The 24,089-nt window shown below is 38.0% G+C and overlaps 2 protein-coding genes across 4 annotated transcripts; both read left to right on the top strand.

Annotated features, from left to right (window-relative positions):
* The first annotated feature begins 855 nt into the window (after nt 1–855).
* On the top strand, nt 856–4,345 carry fam110c (family with sequence similarity 110 member C). Its single transcript, XM_085247900.1, has one exon. The coding sequence runs from the start codon at nt 1,141–1,143 to the stop codon at nt 2,188–2,190; it is 1,050 nt and encodes a 349-aa protein (XP_085104026.1). The 5' UTR covers nt 856–1,140; the 3' UTR covers nt 2,191–4,345.
* Nucleotides 4,346–8,485: 4,140 nt separating this feature from the next.
* fbxo25 (F-box protein 25) lies at nt 8,486–23,764 on the top strand. Of its 3 annotated transcripts, none has more exons than XM_085247117.1 (11): nt 8,486–8,614; nt 9,389–9,569; nt 16,851–16,954; nt 17,596–17,645; nt 17,765–17,857; nt 17,958–18,051; nt 18,617–18,798; nt 19,067–19,249; nt 19,734–19,877; nt 20,664–20,690; nt 21,322–23,764. In XM_085247117.1, the coding sequence occupies exons 2-11, from the start codon at nt 9,442–9,444 to the stop codon at nt 21,409–21,411; spliced, it is 1,095 nt and encodes a 364-aa protein (XP_085103243.1). In that variant the 5' UTR covers nt 8,486–8,614; nt 9,389–9,441; the 3' UTR covers nt 21,412–23,764. The 3 variants fall into 3 exon arrangements, with proteins under 3 accessions (XP_085103243.1, XP_085103245.1, XP_085103244.1); XM_085247118.1 differs by lacking the exon at nt 8,486–8,614 and adding an exon at nt 8,627–8,821; XM_085247119.1 differs by lacking the exon at nt 20,664–20,690.
* Nucleotides 23,765–24,089: the final 325 nt, after the last annotated feature.

Here is a 24,089-nt window from a genome sequence, read left to right as displayed (position 1 = left end):
TTAGAAACATGATCTCTCTTTCTTGTCCCAGGCAGTACTTTCACTGCCGTGTTTTAGTTCAACTTAAGGCTTTATGGGGAATTTTTAGAACCGTCACATAATAAAGAATCAAAATAGTCCAATCTACAAGTAATAAATGCACGAACTAGTTTTTATCACCACTCTGAGACAGGATGTTTATAATTTTATCAACTTTGGGAATCAATCAGTCATTCAAATACCTCATTTATATTTAGGTGATCTCCCACGCAAGGTCATCTTCTCAGATATGTAGACAGCATCTGGTTTCACCACAGCCCTCAAACTTGCAGAGAGAGCAAGAACATCAACTTCTGTTTCAAATAGACCTGAATTTTGTGTTAAAGTTCATTTCTTCGTATGCAAACAGACACTTTTCAAGCCTGAGGAAAGAAACCAGTTTGTTCACAATTTCTTTTTTGTCAACACTCGTCAAATTGCACAGTCACAGTCACCACACTGAACACAGTGGAGAAATGGAGTTTTTTTCCCCCGAAGTATAAAAAGTTCTAAATTGAAACTTACATTCAACAAACTATTTTTTTATGTTTATGGATTAGTGCCACCATGCTTTAAAAAAGCATCACTGTTTCATACCTACCTCCAACAATCCAACTGTTATATTTCATACACATTCTCCAGAATTTAAGGATGACTAGTTGAGGGTAAACACTTATTGCACAACTTTTTCACTATAATGAGCACCAAGCCCATATGATGACTCAGATTTAAAGTCATTAAAAACTATAAACTGTTAATGATTCAGAAGCCAGTTTTCCTGAATGTTGACAGTATGAAACATCCTGTCTTGTGCAACAAGGCTAAAGATCCACATTTTCACCTGAAGGACTGGGAAACACACTCTGCAGAAGTGTCACCTTTCATCGTTCTCACTTGCGATGGTATCAGGTGTACTTTGAACAGGCTTGTGTCTGGCTAAAACTACCCTTGCGCAGGATGGGTGGGGTAATGTGGTGTGTGTTTAAACAGACAAGGTAAGGTCCCCCGTCACAATACGTGCTCAGGCAAAGATCGGGCTTGAATGGAATCCTTTACCTGTAGCTCTGGGGAAACTGTACACTGAAAATCTACAACGAGACTTCAGTGCCCGTCAAAACCACAATGGAGACAACTAATGATACCACAAAAATCCTGGGGAAAGGTCCTGAATACCTTCGTAAACAAATGGATTTAGAGAGTGAGACAAAAGGACGCATGAGTGCCGTGGAGAGGCTCGCCGCAAGTAAACCAAAATACGTCAAAAGCCAACAGGTGGTTAACTCAACTCAGGAGCCAGTGATTAGCCTTGGATCGGCCTCTGTGAGTAGCACTGGGTCCTCTAACCGAAGCTCACACCGGGATGGGAATCTTCCTACAGGGAGTCACTTGACAGGGAATACACTCACTGTGCAAATCTCTTCACCAGTGCAGGCACATCGCTCCAGCGCCAAAAAACGACCAGACTCTCTTCTAATTTACAGACAGAAATGTGAGTTATTGAGAGGGCCAGCAAATGAACGGAAACACCATATAACCCGTAAGTTGTTGCTCAACCCTGTGAATAAAAATGCCCCATTATCCGAGGGGACAGATAAGGAATGTGAGTCTCAGGGCAACGGGGGAAAAATCACCACGCCTAAGGAAACAGCAAAGGAATGGAATCCACATGTAGTTATCTCTAAACCGGAGAGCAATGGAGTGACAGAAGAGTGCAGAATCAAGAACAGTGACTCTGGTACAAAACCTAAGGCTGGAGTTGTAAATGCATCTAGTGGTCTCCTGACAGTTCCTGAGGTTGAAAGGAGGTCTGGCAAAGGAGTCAGTCGTTCTCACTCTGATATCAGCTCCAGGTATTCCAAAAACTTTGCAGACTTTGATGTTTTTTTCAAGTACTGCGGGCTGGACGGTGAGGTCATTGAGTCTTTGGGGAAGGACAACTTCTCGGCTCGCTCAGATGAAATTGCAATAATGGTTCGGAGTGTCAGTGTTTCCACGTCAGATGATGGCTTTTCCAGGAACAGTAGTGACAGCGATGCGCTCATGGAGGAAAAGCTGCACGAGAAGATACGTCAAGAGACCTCAGTTATTGAGCGCAACGCACGGATTATCAAGTGGCTGTACAGCTGTAAAAATGCTAGTGACACTGGAAAAAAGTTACGAGATCTTCACTGATTGCGCTTTTTCTTTTTACCAAGTGATGTTACATAAAAGTTATATTTTGAGGACAAAGATGGAAGTAGTTTCTTGTTTTTGGCCTTAGAAAACACTGAATGATACCCTACTTTTCCAACTGTACCTAAATCTTAGGATATGTATTGTGTATGCTGCATGTGTGTGTGTGTGTGTGTGTGTGTGTGTGTGTGTGTGTGTGTGTGTGTGTGTGTGTGTGTGTGTGTGTGTGTGTCCTTTACTGATGACTTTTCTGAGAGCAAATGATGACTGGGTGATTTCTTATTTTTTTCTAATTTTTTTTTACTTGCACAGGACCATCTATGATCTCAGTTACACTGGAAACAGATAAAATACAATGTCATAAAAGCGATACAAAAACAAAAAGTATTTACATTATTCAGCTTCAACATTTTTAGGATTACTGGCTTATTTAATATAATACTTTTGCGTTCTATTCAGACTCTATAAAAAAACATTTCTGTATTAAATATGGTCAAACATGCATACAAGAAGGCAAGCAGTAATTCAAAAGAATTCAGTGAAGTGCTGTGATATGAAGCAAAAACATACTAGTATGAACTAGTTTGGGATTATTTTCTTTTTTCATAAAAATAAAATACTTTTAAGTTCAGTGATTTTGGTTGTGAGCCTTTTTAAAGTAAATGGCCCACAGTCATATAGACTTACATTGTTTATAAAAGCTATACTGTATTTTTATGCGACTATAATTTAAAGCTTTTGAAAATGTACAAAATTTGTCAACATGACATACTTCCTGCTAATGATAACTCAACGTCTAACAATGCTGCAGCAATTCTAGCTGTAGCTTTTTGATGAGTTGTCATCAATGTTACATAATTCATCTACAAAACATTTGTGTGTTTATTTATTATTCATTAACATGCAATTATTTTATACGATCACTTATAAAATGTACTATTTGTAAAGAGTGGTACTATTATTTTAAGATAAAAGGCTCACAGCTCATGGCCTTTTGATTCTTCCCAGGAACATTAAAAGGAGTCTCACACTGATGCTCATAAATTCTGCTCCTCTGCGAATACCTTTAGGCCACCTCAAACATGAAAGCATCCCTAAATCAGAATTTGTACAACCTGCCTTTTAAGTTTATAATCCAATAATGTGCACTCCCATTTCTCTCGGGGTGAAAGGTATACATTCCATCACACCAACACACATGAAGACACACACACCCACACACAACCTGGAGACTTACTGAGTTTACCCATAACTACTGCCTGCCAAACTCTGACCATAACTTATCCTAATGTTAAAAGATAGCTTTAATATATAAATTTGAATGATTTAGATCATGAGGATTTGTTCCCTTGTCCACATACAAAAAAAAATTTGCATGTATGTGTGTAAATAAATTTAGGTCACCACAACAAGTGTAATATCTGCCACCCCACAGACACTCAAATGCAAACCACAGCAACTGATACAAAAAAATTTACGTATGGAAGATCTGCTTATATTTAACAGATGTATGAAAAAACATTTGAGGAAGTGGTTATTTTCCTCGCAAACTTTCCCTTAGATCTGTTAGGGGAATGTGCTTAATAATCTGATCGGCTTATGTCCAGTGACCCGTTGTTGTTGTATCTCTCTCCCAAGCTCCGTCTGCTTTGTCTCTTCATTGCTTTCTCTCTCTTTTTGTCTTTTAGCCAAGTTTTTTTTTATTCTTTGAAGCTCAGTGGCTGAACATGAGCTGGGGGAAAGCAATGGAAAGACTGTGCTTGACGCAGTATGTTAAACGTATTGCCACCTATTCAGTTTCACTCATTGTCTTCTTACAGAGAAAGAAACAAACAATATACGTTATAAGTTCATGTGAGTGGGCACAAAGTAGTTAGCTGGTGCAGACACACCTTTCACTTCTCCAAATGCCTGACTGACTGTTTAGTACAAGCCTCCACTTGTTGGTTGCCAAAAGTAGAGGTTACCTGTTGATAATGATAGTCATCAATATGTGATTATTGATTGTGAATGTGAACTCACTATTGCTACAAGTTTGCATTTAATTTTGTTTTTTATATGTAAAACTTACAATTTTTGTACTCCTAGATAATTTGTATATCTTTACCACCTTTTGCCCAGTTTTACTGCTACTGAAAACATAAAACACAAATAAAACTGTTTTTACAAGTAAAATGTTGCATGAGTATACTCACAGTGGGTGGAATGGAAATGTTTGCTAAAGTTTAAAAGTTTTAACCCAGGGTGAATATATTGTCTTTGAATTACTCCCCTGCGACCATGATAAGCGGAAGGGAATGGATGGACGGATGGATTGATGTTAAACTACTTACTCTTTTATTAGTTGTTATGAGAATTATCAATTACCTATACACTGCCACTTCATCAGTTACACATTGCTAACACTGGGTTACCTTCAGGGCTGCCTTAATTCTTCTTGGTGATGTGATATCATTATTATTATCATATCATTACATTACATTGCTGCTGATTTTTCAGCTGAAGATCAATTATGAGAATCTCCTCCTCCACCACATGCCAAAGGTACTCTAGGTGTCTATTAACTGTTTCTTATATTCTGTTTTTCCACTGTACTTGAGCCCTCCAACTGCTTTATATACAAACACACATTCATCAGTGGCATGCCGTGACTTTTACAGAAAGGCAAGCAGAGACAATCGTCACCCCTCACACCCACTACACACACAAACAAACACACCTTCTTCAAAAACACCAATTTAACAAGATAAACTGGATCAGATTAAAACATGCCATTTGTGCTGTCCATCTGCACATCTTCACGTTTCTACACTCCTTCCTGGCTGAAGAGATGTAAAATATTTCTAATAACTTAGTTAAATAAATATCTACCATATTCCCCCCACTTTTTTGTATTGTTAACTGACAATGACAAGTGGTGGAGGAACTTTTCAAACCAAAAAGCAATAAAAAAAACCTTACTTTACATAAAACTGTATTATTGAAAAATTGTGTATAAAGTATCAAAACTAAAACTATTCTGCAGAAAAATGTCACTAATCAGTGTTAAATATTATTTTTTATCACTGCTCCATATGTTTAAGGTTGATCACATTTTAAACACTGTATTTCTGTTTAATTTTCAGCATCAAATTCTATAAATCACACATTTGTCGTGGCTGTCCTGTGAGGACCGCATATCTATGAAAAAAAAATCATTTGTTCGTTGCCCATCTTTTCTACATCACAAATGTTCTCCAAGGTGGCCAGTAAGACAACTAGTTGTGTTTCCATACGAAGCATATTACTGATCTCAGAGCAATGAAAGCTCCCCTCAGCTTACCATGAAAGACCAGTGGTTTATCCAAAAAGGACATGCACAAATCACCTGAAACAAACTGCTGGCCTCCTAGCTCCAGTTATTGTTAATAGGAGACAGACACGCCTTCAGAGATGGAAACAGCTACATTTTTCTGTGAGATAAAATAAGCACAGCTTTCAGCGACAATAGCCAACTGCAGTCACAAAATAGCAGTAATGTAAAGGACAGATTAACTGACAGGAGGAGCTTTATGATGAGGGATCACTTCACTTTGCTATGTTATAATTCACGTTTATTTTTAGATTTGACAAGGCACGCTACTTGCTTTGCTTGTCCTGATGGAACATCACTGACACTACCAGTCTAAAGTTTGGACACACCTTCTCATTCAATGTTTTGTTTTTATTTTTGCTACTTTCTACATTGTAGATACATAAACAATGTGGGCTTTAAAGATAATTAAGAAACTTTCTGAAGGAAACCTGGGCTTGTTAAGAGAGACGCCATCCATTCCACTTTGGATGGAGAAGCTCTCATTTCTAAGAATCTGGCCAAATATATTAAGCCCCCCAAAACGTGACGATCCAGAGTTGGGACCAGGAAACAGAGTTGCAGTCTTACACGCCTCACTGCAGCTTCTCTCCTCCCATTATCCCCCCAAAACCCCATCCCCTCAAGGTCTGTGTCAGCTCCCAAGCAGACAAAAAAACAAACAAACTAAAAACCGGCAAAAAACAACTGAAACATAAAAAAACACAAAGAAAGAACAATACAGTATCATCAACAGCACCAAAGACTAAAACAGTGAAATGTGGATTGTTGAACATTAGGTCTCTGTTACTTCATGAGTTAATAATTATTCAACAAATCGATTTATTTTGCCTTACGGAAATACAAAAATGACAGCCTCAACACGGCATTTAATCTGTTGTTAGACTCAATTGGCTCAGATCAGAGCTCAGATAAATGCCATACAGAGTTCCAGTAGCACACACATCCCTACATCAGCTGTTCAAAGGAGACTGTGCAAATCAGGCCTTTATGGTCAAATAGGTGCTAAGAAACCTCTACTAAGGGAAAGCAACAATCAGAAGAGATTTGTTTGGGCAAACAAATGTGTGGGGTTCAACACATTGGGTCTAACCCACAACCCTGAGATTAATAATCTCATAGTCTTGAGCTAATCAAGCTCCACAGTAAGCCTTCAGTTCATGTCATACCAACATTTAAGACAAGTTCTTCCTCTGACCTCTAATATAAATAAAGTATTTACACCCAGGAAACTCTCACTAGATAGTTTTTCTTTTCAAACCAATCTTTGTAAACCCTAGAGATATTTCTGTGAGAAAATTCCAGTAGATCAGCAGTTTCTGAAATACTCAGACCAGTTTTTCCAATGTGACTGATTAACAGGTAAATGTAATAAAGAGGATGTATATAAGTAGCAACAATGCCAGCAGATATGAGTGGGTATATATAGATTCTGGATAATGTTTGAGCTTATTGTATCCAGCTTATGGGACACAGTATCCAACAACAAGACCAAATTGTCAGTACCTGTTTTACTAGTAATATAAAATTCTTAGTCAGTACTCTCATGTCACTCATTGTTATTGCTTTATCATAAATTAAATAAAATGATAATTGATTTCATTTTAAGACATATTTAATTATTCCAATATTTAATTAATTAATTATTTCATAGTTCCTGTGCTGCTGTCTATGAATTTATTTTCCATGTAAATCTCACTGATCAAAATCAAGAACTATGTCTAACACTGATTTAATCAAAATCATTGCTTTGGTCTGAAGTCAGTTCTTTCAGTGAACACTGCTCAATACAAGTACACAGAGTTTGAACTTGCATGCTTCTAGTTCCTACTTTGCAAGTACACTCAGAAGTCAGGACTTCTGAGCATGGAACATCCAGCTCACAGTGAGACAGTAGAATATTTGATGACATCAGCTCACTTTCACATTGTACTTTACTGCCTTTTAACCCTTATGGTTAATATTCACAATGAATATTGTGAATATTCATTGATTTTTTTCAAGGAGAGGGTAGAGCTGGGTGAATGGGTGGGTGCTTTCACTCCTGCCACTAGCACTGCTACATGATTTTACATTGACGTGATGGCCAAATAGGTCCTGCAACATTGGGTACGAAGGGGTTGTTCAGTTGGTTGCATTCTCCAACCTTTACCACTAGATGACACTAAATTACACACACAAAATACATAAATGAATACCTATTAAATTCATATTTTAACCACAAAGAACTCCCACTGCAAACCATATAGGACATTAGACTGTATTTTTAAGCTCAAACAGGTGACGTGACAATAACAATAAAATTTTTGAGAGCCGGTGTACAATGAGTCAGGGCTGCTGAATACGTACAAAACTTTGAAAGAAACATGTTCAAACGGGGTGTCGTTTTTGGACATCCGAAATAGCTGCATTTTTTTAAATTTGCATATACAGGCACAGTATTCAATTGACCTTGCTCTGAACGACTTGCGACTTAAACTGAAGAGAATAACGTCATTTGAAACAATCAAAAGTAAACTTATCTTTTCACATCCAGTTTGCAGCTTTACGCCATGCACATCAAAGCAGGAAGGTCCCAGAGTAATAAAACTGTGACCTAGATAACGTGTCATAAAATATACGGCTTAAACTTAAACCATACAACTGATGTGAAAAAACAGTGGGTGGGGTGAGAAAATAGTTATTTATTCAAGTTAAGTCTTTAAAGCGTTTCACAACATTTTTCAGCATCAGTCAGTCACTCAAAGCTCCAGCAGACCAGTTACCATCCCCCATCTCAAAATCAAAACACAAGTACATGTGTGCAGTCCGCTGTCACGTGTCGAAGAAAGCCCCCAACAAAACAAATGGGATTAAAAAAAAGCTGTTGAGTGACAGGAGTGATTATCCAATCGGCCTCCCGAATCTGGGTAGCAACAAGATAAATACAGACCTTTTGACCAATCAGAGAGCAGTAGGGGGCGTGAATTGACGAATTCTCGCGCTTACTTCCGTCAATATTTCCAGCTCCGCAGGAGGGGAAGGCTAGAGACGGAAGCAGAGACACAACAGAAGAGCTGCTTCTCTTTAACGGTTTGTTTGGCCGTTTTTCAGAAATTCACAGTCTTATACCAGCGTAGCGGAGATTCATTATTTTCTTCTTGTCGTCATTATTTGTTTTGGGTCGACTGACAGCTTCGTGTTTGATAGCTAAAACGACTTTAACAGCGCCCGCTAACGCTGTCATTGTCCAAATTCTGAAGGTAGAAAAATATATAATTGCGTCACAGATATTGCAAGGTATGTTATTTAAGTATATTAAAACGCTGTGGCTTAGTCTGGCCCTTTACATACGAGTGTTAAATCTGTAAACGCGCTGTAACAGGGTAATTGAGAATGGCTGATGGCCCTCTGCTTTATGTGATATGCAGTTGAAAGGTAGCTGCAGGCTACAGTGTCTCTATGAACACTAAGAGAAACCATAATAATACTTTTTATTTTCACCTTTTTTAACCAATGCTGGCATAAAATATAAGAATCTATGTGTGGTGGGATTTGTTTAAAAACAGTCAGTTTCAATTTGTAAGCTTTAAAAAAAATCATCTCAGTGTTTTTGAACTGCCATTAAATTGGTGATATTTATAACTTGTTCACCTTTTCATTTAAAAGTTGTTGTTTTTTTCAGTAGAACCTAATGTGAACATAATGTGAATATAACCGGTTAAATGCTTAAAACTGTTTGTGAAATTTATTGTAGCATGCTGTATTTAACAAGGACAAATTAGATTTCAAAATTTCTCTCTTCTTTGCATGGTGGCATCAAGAATAAAAAAATCATTTTCTAACAAAAGCTGGTTAAACCTCCAGGTGTGAAGTAGCAGCGGCCCTCTCTGCTCACAGTCTCACACCTGCCAGACAAGATGCCTTTCTTGGGTAAGGATTGGAGATCGCCGGGGTGGAGCTGGACAAAGACGGAAGATGGCTGGAAGAGGATCATCTTGTTCGGAGATGTTTTGGAGGACAACAACGGAGAGATTGATTTGAAAGAGTAAGTTGCCTTCACCTTTATCTACCTTTAATCAAACTTCTTTGGTTTAGTATCATCTCTGTCTGAGCTCTACATATTTAAGTAGTCAAAAATTCACCCAATTAAAGTGCACTTTAGCTCTGTATCACATTGGTGACCTGTCCTGGGTGTACCCCACCTCTAGGATAGGCTTCAACCTCCCTGAGACCCTCATAAGGGCGTGCAAAAGAGAATGCATAACAGTAGTATATCTAAAGTTTTGCTGCTCAAAATATTGATACAGCCTAAAATGGAATGAAAAAAAAAACGAAATTGCTGGTCATCTTCCTTTAAAAAAACAAGGAGTTTAATCAGTTTTGAGTAAAAGTAGATCATAGTTTATTGGCTTATATTCATTGCCTTATATGGCAATATGTTTGTAGTAGCTTGTATGTACATTGTACTTTGACCATTTTTAGTTTGCTGACGACATTTTGGAGTGCTGTAAAATTTTATATATTAAAAGTATAGTAATCAAAACAGGTTGCTTTTATTGTATAATCCAACTGTGCCTTTAGAGGCCAATCTAGGCCTTCAGTGGATACTCTAAATTGGATTACAGAATCACAGATTTCTTAGAAAATAGAAAAGGGGAAAAAACTAAAAGGAGCAGTGGTGAATGATTTAATAAGGATACATGAGTGGACAGATATCCGCTGAACAACATTTCTCTGGATATTTTTCACATTTTTAAACTTTGTAAGACCTACAAACTCTTTCAGGCTTCTTTTATATGTGTAAAATAAAAAAATGTAACCACAACAGTAGGCTAATTACATGTAATACCTGGCTTAATGGATCTAATGTCATGGGTTGCTGTTTGCTGTTACTGAAGAATTTTCTAAGCTATGATATGTGTTAATCCCTAACTGTAAGTTGACTCTCCTTCAGGATAATACTGAAGCTAAAGGGGAACTGGTGTAAAATGACCTGTTTACACAAGTCTGTTATAGAGATACCTAATAGCCCAGGGTTAAAGGGTACATAAGGCAACAATTCACTAATCATTCAACCACTTATTATGAGGGCCATAGCACATACAGTTGTGCTCAGAGGTTTACATACACTCATTATGGGGATGAATGTTGTGGTAATTTGGGTTTTTTAATGATTTCTTTGAACTGTTCTTTTTCAGGGGTGGAATGATTGTACAGCATACATCTTTAATGACTTTAAAAACAGCAGGACTTTCACACAAATTGAATTTATGAGGAGTTTTAAGTTGCACAGGGTCAAAAGTATACATATGCGCCCACTAATATTTGGTTCAGTGTCCCATCTCATGCAGATGATTTTGCTATCTGGCCCAGCTTCCTCTGTTTTTGCTTTGAGGCAACAGTGATGCTCAAAGCTTTTTCTGTCCAACATTCACACCCATCCAGACTCTGATGAGCACATCGGGAGCAACTCAGGTTCAGTATCTTGGATGCAAACTGGAGCAGGGATTGAACCTTTCAATTTTGTAGGGTACCTGCTTTTCCTTCTGAGCCACAGCCACCATCAGCAATGACATTGGTTCTCACGATGACTGTATGTAAACTTTTGACCTTTTATGAGGTGATTATACTGTACATTCCCATAATTTCAGCTTGGTTTTGCCAAAGAGTGTTGTTACAGAAAAAAGAATTGAGTCGACATATTTTAACATAGTTTTCAATGACATTGATTTGGCAGTGAATCCTGTAGTTCTGTAAGAGCAAAGAGTGTTTGTAGTTGTGTTTATGTGAAAAAGAGTCTCCTAATTATGACCAATTATTTAATTGTGACAAATCTGAATGTGATATCTCATCAAGGTTTCTCAATGCTGCAGACTACTTGCACAGCAAGTGACAAAACACACAAACCGCTCGCTGTGAGAGTGGAGCAAATATTGATTAGATTCGATTTTCATCTGGTTCTGCGTATAAGTCACATTCTTTATTGATTATTCTTGTGATTCTTCCAGTTTTCCGTGTTAAAAGAAAGTAGGCCTACTTGAGCTTTCAGCGTAATTTCACCTTTTCCTTAATCATCTCTGAGTCTGAACACAGTGTGGAGACTTCGGGTAAAGGCTTGGATGTGACTCGTGTGAAAAAGTTCCACTACTATGAGTTCAGAGTTCAGTTGCTTTGCTCTGTGGTTAACAATTCTAGCTAAAAAAAAACCTCTTTAAAGACACAAAATTCCAGCAGAAGGTCAGTTTAGGTCTGGAATAATGAAACAACCATGTGGTAATAATGACAGAGAGTTCACAGCCAACCTCAGGTAGAGAAGGCTGTTACCGTTTGGGAAAACTTGGAATTTGATTTGCTCAATTTAATACTGGGAAGTGTTACTCCATTTTCTCACAGAGCCCTCAATCGGGGTTTTGAAATCCTACTAAATTCCTAATGAAATAACCAAATTGTTATGTGTGTATGTATGAAGGTCTTTGATCAGATTTATTTATGCTACCTCTACAAGTAGTTCTGTCTCAGGTTGCCGTCTTATGAATGTGGTGAAGTTTTAGAATAGTCTAAGCATGTGTGTTTTTGTTTGTTTATTTATTTTAAAGTGTCAAAGTTTTTTGTTTTCGATTTTTTTGGCAAGTTTTCAAGGTTTTAATCACAGCAAGTATAGTCGTGCTTCTCTCAGGGCATAAAGTATTACAGGGTCATAACTTTTTCACTTAAGCATGTTAAACTTTATTAGGGTGTTTTGGCTTGGTGTTTCTTACTAAACCAATGTTTCCAATAGTGCCTTAAATCTTAATGTCGCTGCAACTCTTAGTATAAAGATGGACTGACTACAACTGATCGACTGCCAAGTCTCTCTCTAAATGTTGACATGACTGTCAGACACTGTCCAGCATCCGCAGAGCATTCTCAGAAGGTTTTCAAGTAAACATTTTTTTTTTCCATTATTAAACAGAAAACAGGGGAGAGTTGACAGGAAATTAAATGATAGGAATATAAAACAAAAGCTTAATGTTTCCAATTACATGGTCCGTCTCAAACCACCAGGACGCAGTGGATTTTTTTTGGTGAAATTACAAGAATAAGACCAGAAGTGCTCACGAACCATTAAATCGCTTAGAATTGGTGCCATAACATCTAGGCTTTTATGAGGTGATTTACATCACACAGTTCAACTTTTTTTCTTTCTGACTACATAGTAATATCATACAAACAACTTCTGAATGTGACCTGTGTGCAGTATATACAGCTAATCCTAAACCTCTGTGCATATGACACTTCTTTTTCACACACGTTCATCGTGCATGCTGTTAGATTGTAACAAAATGAGTTGAAGTTAATGTGCTTGTGAGCAGGTTAGGTTTGAAGCATAAGTTGCCATGACTGAGCCTAATCACGGAAAACTACAGGTTACACCTTAGGTTCCCTCTCAGAATTGACATCATAACTATTTTACAAGCCTTGGCTTTTATGATAACAGTGCATAATGATAACCTCCAATTTCAAACACGCTGGCTGTTGTGTGTTCAAATAATGGGGCTTAGTGGATTAAAGACTTTAATGGCAACAGCTTGTTGAGATCAGCTAAACCAAAAAAACATCTTCTGCTTTTCGTCTTTCTGGTTTATATTACACACTGCCCCTGTCTGCAGCTCATGTGGCCTCCCACAGCAGAGCTCATGTTGTTCTCCACAGGAAACTTGTATTGTTTTGACATGTGCCAACTGGCAGTGAGCAGTTGTAAAAATGAGGAGACAAGAGGGGATTTTCTGTATTCATTCATTTCTTTTTGTATGTATTTTTTTCTGCTCCAGCTTCTTGTTCTGCTTGTGTTTTGGAGTTTTACTGGATGGAGGATTATTAATTGCCTCATTGTATATGACTAGGCATTTATATGTTGGCACGTCCTTCTACATCTTGAATTTATCTGACTCCCTCCCTCTGTTGTTTAGAAATTTGTTGTTTATTTTGTTGCATTTTCATTAGAGTTTACTGAAAAGTGATCTTCTCAAGTCAACTGGTGACATCTCTGATCATTGTGAGGACCAGAGACTGTTGATATGGTGGACAATAGTTCATGAGCAAGCCTCATAAAACGTAAACACACACGCAGGGTTTGGTTCGTGTCACGCTGGTACTGACAGGGTGGAATTGATGGCATCTCAGTAGCAGTTGGTGACGTCCCCTTCAGGCCAGGGGAATTTTCTGTCTAACTAACAGTACTTCTCGGTACCACAGTGACTCGTCAGCAGTCTTTAGCCTGTCATCAGACAATAACTAATTACATCATTTAGGCAAATTGGCTGCTCTTCAGATGCAGTCTCCCTCCACAAAGCCAGTGACCTCATGGCAACCGAGGTACGTTTGCCAGGCGACCACATGTAGGCCAGAAAGAAAGGAGACAATACACTGGGTGTGTACTAGAATGGTACACAGTGTTACAGAAGTACTTCAGATCACAGTGCGTGTGTAAATCTAAAACAAACTGGTCACTGATCTTCATGCTGTCGAGTGTCAGTTGAGTGTTTGAACCTCAGTTTAATGCTCATTTCTCTTACAAGTAATCGTGTAAATTGATTGAACTTAATCAAATGTGTTTGTCTACTAAGAGACTAGAACATCATCTAAAAGTCTTCATACTATATTTTGTATTCGGTTAATTTCCTTTGGAACTACGTGTTCCCTTCAGGGCCCTGTTTATCTTTTATTTGAGGATTTTAAAATGTCCACAAATCCTTTTGAATAAGTTGTTCCTTTGTGATGTTTTTATTGGTTCCTTGGAGACGGTTATTCCATGTGCAGCCTGTGTAAGAAAGTCACCCTATTGAATTCCACCTTTTTATAATTCACTTTGACAGATTACTGCGCTTGCAAGTGTGTTTGTGTTTATGCCTGTGCAACTGGATAAATGGATAGAGACAAGGGATTACTGTGGAGCTCATTCACTCTGATCAGCTGACTCTGTAGTCAGACAAGCAAAGCCATGTCTTTACTTATGCTGGAGAAAATTTAAGTTGGTCTCTTATTCCATAAGACCAACTTAAATATGCTTCTGGAAGTATATTAGAATTGATAACCAGTGTAATGTAGAACAGCTGTGGCTCAGGAGTTGATTAGATTGTTCATTAATCAGAAGCCTGGTGGTTTGATCCCTGGTTTGACTGTTTTACACGTTGAAGTGTCCTTGACCAGGAGACTGCATACCCAGTACGTCCACTGGTTTATTTGATCAATAAAGTCCACAGAATAATGGACTTAATGGTGTGAATATACGTGTGAATGGTGAAATGTGGCTTGCACTGTTAGTGTTTTGATAAGTTCAAAAGAAAGGACTGTATAAATACCATCCATTTGCCCTAGGGTCTTATTTGGAGCTCTCCTCGAAGATGTTTTCCATGAAAAAATTCCCTTCGTGCCTTAACATGTATTAAATGTAACTCTACCTCTTTTCCTGATTTTATTTTATTTTTTTGATTGTTAGCATGGACAGATCAATGAATATGCAAAGTTGTCCCTGTCCTGACCCCTCCGTCTTCACTAGTCCACCCCCGCTATCTTTGTGCTTCTGCGAGGCCCCACTCGCAAGATCTTATTCTACATTGGGGTAGACAGGATTGGTCCAAACCAACTTGTTTTGCAAAAGAAGAAAATCCAGTGCTTAAGAGCAGGAAAAAGAGAGGAAAAAGTCACAAAACATATCAAATGAAGCCGCATGGGACCAACCGCACTGGACATTTTTGTCAATGCACCAAATATACAAGTTCTTCAACCTCTAGAAAGCAATCGGGTAAAAAAAAAAAAAGGAAAAAAGCATCCACTAGTTCCAAAGGTTAGCATGATGCTAGTCACATCATAGAGATATAGCAGCACAGAAGTTGGAAACACATTTTTAAAAGGTATGAGATTAAAAAACAAGTCTGTGTGTTATCAGCAGACTTTCCAACTGCTCGCTGAGCACTGTTGGGAACTATTTAAAGACTACATGACCCATATGATGACCCTGAGTTGGAAACCCCCACTGACAGGACTCTGACTTACTCAAGGGCTATGGGTGCACCATGGTACAATGTACTATTGCCTCATAGAAAGAAGGTTCTGGGTTCTAATCCCGAGCCTGAGCGGACTCGGTAGATGCTACCTTTCTGTGTATAGTTTGCAAGTTCTCCTTGTACCTGTGTAGATGCATGTTAGGTTAACCAGTGATTTTGAATTGGCTTTAGATTTAAATATAAGCATGTCTGTCTTGTCAGTCATGACAGGCTGGTGACATGGCCGATAAAGAACCCACGTCTCACCCTATGACACCCAGGGAGGGGTTAGCTTACCAAGAATTCTCTCTTAGCTGGCAGTGTTGCCGCTTAATTTAACCAATGGATTATTAATGCAGTGTATCAGATACCAGCTTAGTTCAGTAATTTGATCTGTCTCACAACGCTCATTAGAAAATCAGCGAACCAGAACTCCATAATCACACTCTTATTCATGATTGAAGTTTTGCAGCTTGTTTTTTGTTTTTTATTGTTTTTTCACATAGATTTATTTGTAGATAGTTGTTTTAATTTGTTTGTACTCAACAAGTAATTTGTTTTGTGAGTATTAGTTAATATTTTGACCTGAATTTAGTAAAGACATAGTAATAATTTACCTAATTGGTGGTTTAATTTTGTGGCAGTAGATTGAAAGAGTAGAGAACAGGCACAAAGTAAGCAACAAGTCTCTCGCACAACACAGGACTGTAATCTGAATTTTTAGCCTTTTTATGCAGTAAAAATGGTAAGAAACGTCTTCACAAACCCTGGGAACATCTGTATTCGCTATGTTGACTTGAATGTGACATGTTTTAATTCGTATTTCTGTTGGAGCTCGGCCTTTTTGAGTGTTCTCCGACAGCAATGTGAAGTTGAGGTCAACAACGAAAATGCTAAGTTCTGTGTTATCAAAAATAACACAGCCCTGAGGCAAGAAACAACAAAGATTAGATACAGCACGCTTAATGTTCTGAGACCTCTGTCCGACATGTTTGACCTTGGCCTGCATATCAGTGTAGCAGTAATACAACAGGTTTCCTTCAGTTTCTTTTTTTCCTCTGATCTTTAATTATTTATTTCTCACACTGGTTTTCCCTATAAGTTCAGTAACACTACATCACCTAACTTGGCTATGAGCCATCTTGCCGTGCAACTGTGACACACAGGCTATCAGTAAAAAGTCACTGATTTGCTTCAGGGCGACGCCACAGTGGTTCGGTGGTTTGTAATTACATGGTGTTTTCAGACTTGCGTGGAAGTGTTATTAATGCATTACGCACATGTTTCCTCTGTCCAAACAGGCTCTGCAATGGCAACAATGAAAATCTGTTTGTTGGAGATGTGTGTGAGCTCTCCACCACAAAGAGGAAAAAGGACTTCTACAACAATAACACTAAATCCCAGTGTGAGTTTCAGCTGCATATAATCACTGTTTTGGCTCGGGGAACTTTTTGTGGCATGAAGATTAACAACAAAAGTACAAAAGTGCAAAAGTCAGTGAGACAGAAATAAAACTCTCAGGGATTTGGATTAAGGTTGTGCTGCAAATGTTGTCTTTTTTATCAATTTGTAGTGTCCTCCGTCTCCAGATGCAGTGCATCCATTATAATATTAATAAGCACCTTTTGAGGTTGTCTAGCTTACCTAAGTACTTCTGCATTTTATAGCTAAGATTTACATAGAAAATCTGAAGTGAAGTAACTTTTTATACTTTTAATAATAATTTGCCCTTAAATGATCTTGAAACTTTCATAACTATCAGTTCTTCTAGAGAGCACAAATTGATTGTATTATATCATTATCCTACTGTATCAGTAAGACTTGTAATGTAATCCATACAGAAACCCTTAAACAATTTCAGACTTTGGAAATGTTATAATGTTCAATGTTGACTCAAACTTTTGCAAATAAATACATTTTTAAAAAGTCATTAAGTTTCAGGTGAAATATCTTGTCCCTCTCTTGTCATTAAAATATGTAAAATTCAATGATGCACAACTGTAAGAAAGCTTTCATTAAAATGTTTGTTTTTGCATTTTTTTTTAGTTGTTTTCACAGATAAATGGATCTACATTCAGAAAGGGAGCACAAAAGAAGTGAGTACTGAGGCGTTTCACACAAAGGAGCGATTGTCTTTTAATGGAAAATACACATTAGTCAGTTCTTTAATTAACAGAGCTTGTGTGCACATGTTTTTTCTGATGTGTACCTACAGCGACATGGATACTGCACACTCGGCGAAGCTCTCAACCGGCTAGACTTTTCCAGCGCTATTCAGGACTTGAGAAGATTTAATTACGTTGCAAAAGTGAGCATTGATGCTCGTACATGATGTTAAAGAAACCTTTTAATTGTATGACTTATATAGCGCATCTTAAGCTCCTCCTTTTTTTTTCTGTCACCCACAGCTTTTTCAGCTAATAGCCAGATCGCAGCTGACGTCTTTGAGTGGAGCTGCCCAGAAAAACTATTTCAATATCTTGGAGAAGATTGTACGAAAGGGTGAGAAGACCTGACATGGGGTGTCTGAGGGATAAATTGCACATACAGACTCTTTATTTTCATTATTACTTTTGGTGTCAGCGGCTTTCAAACTCTAATTTAGTTTTTTTCAGGGCGTTTTGTGTTGGGAAAAGTAGTTTTTATGTTTATAGATTTTTTTGTGTGTGTGCGTGTGTGAATGTGAAGCCTTTGAGCGATCAGAACATGCTTTCTCTCATCCTGCTGTTCAGTCGTTGCAGTCTCATGTTTAACCGCAAAACCAATAGGGCTAGCATGCTCCATCATTACAGGGTTACAAAGGACAGACCAGGACTGTATTTTTTTTTTTCATCCTTCAGTGGTGTGTATATTTCTGGTAAACACATTTTAGTTCTTTTGCAAACTTGAAGCTTTTTTGTAAAAAGAAATATTAGTTTTCCATTTGTCTTTTTGTTATGTATATGGGGTGGTTTACGGCAGGAGCCCGCACAACAACAAAAAATGTGTTATGATCCTTAAAAAAAAATTCCTCAATAGCCCTGGTGTTTTCCTTCATGTTTCTCTTTTGCTTGTGTTTTTATTCCAGTTCTGGAGGACCACTATAACCCACGCCTCGTCAAAGAGCTTCTACAAGACCTGAGCTCCACCCTGCACAGTCTGACCATCCATGGCAGGTGTGTCCTCGTGGGAAACGTCAACATCTGGTTGTGCCGTCTGGAAACCATTGTTAAATGGCAGCAGGAGCTGAACAACCTCCAGATCCCCAAGGTATTTTTATTGAAATCGCAGAGTAGGTGGACCGCAGAACTTGTCTGCGCTGACTTGTCATAAGAGTGCTGTTTAAAATGAGAAGTAGGCTAAAAATCTGCCTTTTTATTTACAGTGCTATACATGTAGCTCCATTTGTACCTGCTTATGAATTATGACTTATTGACAAGCTGGTCCAATTTACAAGCTGAATTTAATGTGGGAGAAATGTGAAATACAGAAGTGTTGTTAGTCCACTATTTATTTTTGGTGATTCTTGTTTCCTCAGCAAATGTGCACTGGCATGTCATTCAGTGATTTGCCCCTGCACATGCAAAACAAGATCCTCTATAAGTTCTCTGATGCCTGTGACATCATTAACTTGGGACAGGCCACACCAACATTGCACATCCTAAGTGAGAACAACACACTGTGGAAGAAACTCTGCCTCTTTCACTTTTCGGACAGACCGGTGAGTATTACACTTAATCATTTGAGCTTGAATCTAAGGTTTTATTACTTTTAGTCATACATATATAGTCGAGTGTTGTAAAACTGGATTGCTTCAGAACTAGAAGTAGAGCCCATGTTAACCACTAGAGGGCAGAGTTGGCACAATTTATTCACAGCTCGCAAATGAGCTTATCCTCTAGCTCTTACACACACACACACACACACACACACACCCAAGCACACTATCTTAGACCTTTCGCACTCTTTCAGGATTGATGTTAATGAGGAATTGTTCTTGATTATATCTAAATACACACTGTTTAATTGCATCTATCCCCAGAGTGTTTTAAATAGCTGGTAAAAGTTTCTTTCCATCCATTGTGTGTGTGTGTGTGTGTGTGTGTGTGTGTGTGTGTGTGTGTGTGTGTGTGTGTGTGTGTGTGTGTGTGTGTGTGTGTGTGTGTGTGTGTGTGTGTGTGTGCGTGCCCACTGCATTTTTGCAGTTCTGCAGGACTTTAGCCATAACCAGGAATGACAATGTGGACTGGAAGCTGATGTATTTCACCTTGCAGAAACACTACCCCATGAAGGAGCAGTACGGCGACACGTTGCACTTTTGCAAACACTGTAGCATCCTCTTCTGGAAGGTAAACGAGACAATGCAGCAGCAACAGTCTAAGCACGTTTCCTTATACTGATTTATTGATTTTGGTGGGAGATTTGGTGGGGATCAAGATAATCAAAACCTGTAGGCACATATGTAATGAATAAAATCTAACATGACTTGTAGTCATGTAATAGTAATATGACTATTATATTATAAATTTAGTTCACCAGACTGCTATTCTGAAATAACCTAACAGGTTTAGTCCAAGTTTAACTGCTTGCTGTTAAAAGAAAAGTCATATCTTTATATTTTGAATAGTTTACCTTCCTTGGTATTGCTTTTGTATTTTTAACTCTAATTATTTAATATTCAGTTTACTCTAAATTCTTAAAGCCAGCAATAAAAAGGTTTGCTGAATCAAAAAGAACCGCAGAGCACTGCCTGTAGTGCAGATCCTTGTTCACGATTACAGTACAATAATTTAAAAAAAATTATAGTGTCAAGCAAATTAACCGACTGGTTTGCTTTCAGCAGCACAGAAAATCTGATCTTTTAACTAACTAACTAAGACAGATATCATGTTATAGCAAGATCAGGGAACTTCTAGAGATACAGAAACTGAACAGTGCAGCACTTTTATTAAAAAGTATTCCTATACATTCAGTTTCCTCTGTTTGTTTCTTTATTTACTTGCCACAAACTCGTTATTATCCTTTCCTGGGTACCTAAATTATTTAACCTGCTGCTTTCTCTGCATCCTTCTCCTTGCTTGGCACCCATCCTTCCTGCCTCTTCTCCTGGTTCCCCTTGTCCCTGATACCTTAAGGATTGCCATCTGGCTTTGTTATTGAAGGTACTTTATGTCCCATAATGCTTTTCTATTTCTTAGATTGCCATCTTGTCTCATTTCCCCGATGATTGCCCCGATGGTCCGATTTCATTTCCTTGTATTGAGTTTTGTCTTTTGCTGTCCTGTCATCGTGTTTTGTAAACTCTGACATTGTTTCCGCTGACTTCTCCTTTAACCTGCTCCGGTTAAAATAGATTTTTTTTTCCCCCTGAATGTCAGCTGTCACTTTGTCCAACATAAATATTTGGACACTTCCATGTGCTATCATCCAGAACTTGCTCACCACATTTTTGTAAAATCCTTCCTAAGTTCTGTTTAGTTTTCACAAGCTTATCTATCAAGTGTCACATCACATTTTATCTTTTATATGCACTTAAATAGGCCGTGTGTTTTTACCACGAGTAAACAGTGACACATGGCCCTGAGAACTTTTAATTAAAACTGCCATAACCAGTGCTGTTATGTTCACAGTTTATGACATAATTACTAAATCACCCTAAGAGTAAGAGCTCGCTTCTGTGCTGTAATCAGTTTTAATTCTACTCTAAGTAAATGCTAGAATCATGACTGCGCCAACTCGGAGGTTTCCCAGTGTGCCTTCGTTCTAATGATTAAGCTGTTGACTTCCTTCCAGGACTTTGGCCACCCGTGCACAGCCAACGATCCAGACAGCTGCCTGATGCCCATCTCTCCGCAGCACTTTATCGACCTGTTCAAGTTTTAAACCCTCCATGCTGTTTTTCACCTGAAGCATCCGTTTAGCATCACTCCCACACCAAGAGGTGTGTACAAGAACTTGATGTCTTTAACCCAAATACAAAGGGCTTCAAAGAAATGTTTTCTTTATTTCGTTTACGTCTTTACTTCCTTACGCACAATTATTTCCGTAAATTGAGGAAAAATTAATTGAGAGGATTTCTCAGAATGTTGATAGAAGGTGATATATAAGCAAGGCTTTCTCCTTTCGCATACATGTTTGTCTTTTAAGACAAGAAAGGTTGCTCCTTACACAGGGAATAAAATATGATGTAAATGCAATGTGAATATTTTGAAAGGAAATATATGTAGAGCAAATCTTAGCATGTTTATGTTAAGTACAAAGCCCCCTAAAGATCATGACTGGAGTTCTTTTCATGTGGAATTTAAATTTAAATCAAACATTGAAGATATGACTTTCAGCCTTAAGGGATTTAACAAATGCTGTAAACCTTAATTGGACACCACTTCTTTGTGAAAATTGATAGTCACCCAAAGCATACTGTAAAAGTAAACAAAAAAGAGTTTCTCAAGGCAAGGAAATGGGATATTCTTCAATGGGCAAGTCAGTCACCTGATCTCAACCCATGAGAGTATGCTTTACAGTTATTAAATACAAAACTCAATGCAGAGACCTACAATCAAGAAGCCATTGAAGGTGGCTGCGGTAAAGGCCTGAGAGAGCAGGTCCAGGGAAAAAGCTCAAAGAATTTTCATCCAAGTATTAAAAACTATCCTCGTACCTGAAATTTTGTTAACTTGTCCAGTCGTTTTTGATCCTCTGAATTTGAGGAACTGTGTATAAAAATGGCTGTAATCCCCAAACAGTTAAAGCAAAATTTCTCTAAAACTGCTTAAATCAAAGCTGAAAGTCTGCACAAATTTTGAACCTAACTGCAGACATGTATTTTTATTTATTTTTTTAAATCACAAAGATGCGTTTCTAACGAACCATAAAATAGTCACATTGATATGAACTTCCTTTCCCCTCACAAGCGGGAAAATGAAAGGATATGATTGCATCATTACAACAAAGCGATCTACGACCATAATACGTTCATTTGTGTTCTGTCAGTATCAAAAGCAGTCTGCCCTCCATTCCCTGTGATTGCAGGCGTCGGTCCAGTTCAGTTACTCTTTAAAACTGATTGGAAAAAGATCTCTGAACTGGTTGGAAGCATTTCTTCTGCCATTAGCTGTTGCTGTATGTTTAGTTAATGTTATTGCACCAGGCCTGTCATAATAGCACTTCACAATATTGATATTATTGCACTACTACTATCTGCTCTATAGGCACACTATATATATTAAAATATTTGAGATGCATTTGACTTTTGTAGCAATAATGCTATCAGTCAAATTCATTTCTAATTTAGTTTTTTTTGTGCGGCTTTGTTTTGTTTTTTGAATATATTAAAATCAGTTACCATAACTATACAAAAAGACACGCCACAGTTATCGCCTTTAGAGAGTTATTGTAACCTCCCCAGCTTGGACTTTGCCCACTGCTGTGTTTCAGTCTGTGGTGCTATGGATGTCCAGCTGTAGCAGGCGTGGTACTTTTGATATTTGTGGTGCTTCTGATTTATGTATCAGCAACATGAAGTAGCATCAACACATTCCTGACCCAGTGCAAGTTTTACTCCCATTAAAAGCAACCATGTTCCAGCCATTATTGCTGCAGTGAAGGCACGGTTGCCGCTAAAGTGACTTAAAGCTGTCTGCAGTCGTTTTCAGAGATCCAGTCTGTTTCTTTTGTATAATACAGCTCAACCTTAAATTCATCAGCCAGATAAAAGGTTATTGCGAGGTAAATGTAGCCTGGCGAACTATTCTGTTGAGTGATCTTTAGGGGGCTCAGTATGTAAGTAATGGTAATGTGTTTAAAAAGAAAGTTTAACATTTATTGTGTGGCAGAAAAAGATGACTTGTGTTAATCTTTTATTTTTAATGGGGTTCAACAGCTTTTTGTTCCGTTTCATTTTGGTGGCATTTTCCTACAATAACTGCATGCCATGTTTGCGTCTCTGTTATGTTGTCCTCTGTGAATACCTGCCGTGCTCTGTGTACATCAAAAGCGTCAATGCGTCACGCACACACACAAAAGAAGTAAAACCCCATCAGCTGATCAGGTTGTTCTACTTTTGTCAGAACTGTCATGTGACAGGTAAATTGCAAAGCATTATTTATGAAAAAAAAGAACATTTTGTATCCTTCCAACTTTTGTAATACCCCTCTACTGTTCCCATACTCTTGATGGTACTGTCATGATTTTTCCGGGGCAGGAAGTAGCTATTCAGTAATAAATATTTCTAAAAACCTGTTTGTACTCTGTTATTACTTGATTGATGAGACTCAATTTTCTGAAGCCATGTAATCAAGTTAAAAAGGAGACTGGAAAACAAGAAGTGAAAGATCACATTTTACCTATTTGTAAGGGTTAGATTATGTTTTTAATTATTAATAGAACAATATATTTGCAGTATTCTTTCTATTTATCTCGGTGTGTGTGTGTGTGTGTGTGTGTGTGTGTGAGAGAGAGAGAGAGAGAGAGGGGGGGGGATCAGAGTAGACCATTTCTGTTTGGATCACTGAATTAGTCCAGATAGTTTCCAAAAGCAAAGTCCAGTGTGTTTACTTCACTCG

This window comes from Mchenga conophoros, linkage group LG15, assembly GCF_057382185.1.
Source record: "Mchenga conophoros isolate Kocher_MC1m ecotype Shallow Benthic linkage group LG15, M_conophoros_male_GT1.1, whole genome shotgun sequence".
Classification (NCBI taxonomy): Eukaryota; Metazoa; Chordata; class Actinopteri; order Cichliformes; family Cichlidae; genus Mchenga; species Mchenga conophoros.
The sequence above is the reverse complement of the archived record's forward strand: the minus strand, read 5'-3'. Positions and strand labels throughout refer to the sequence as shown.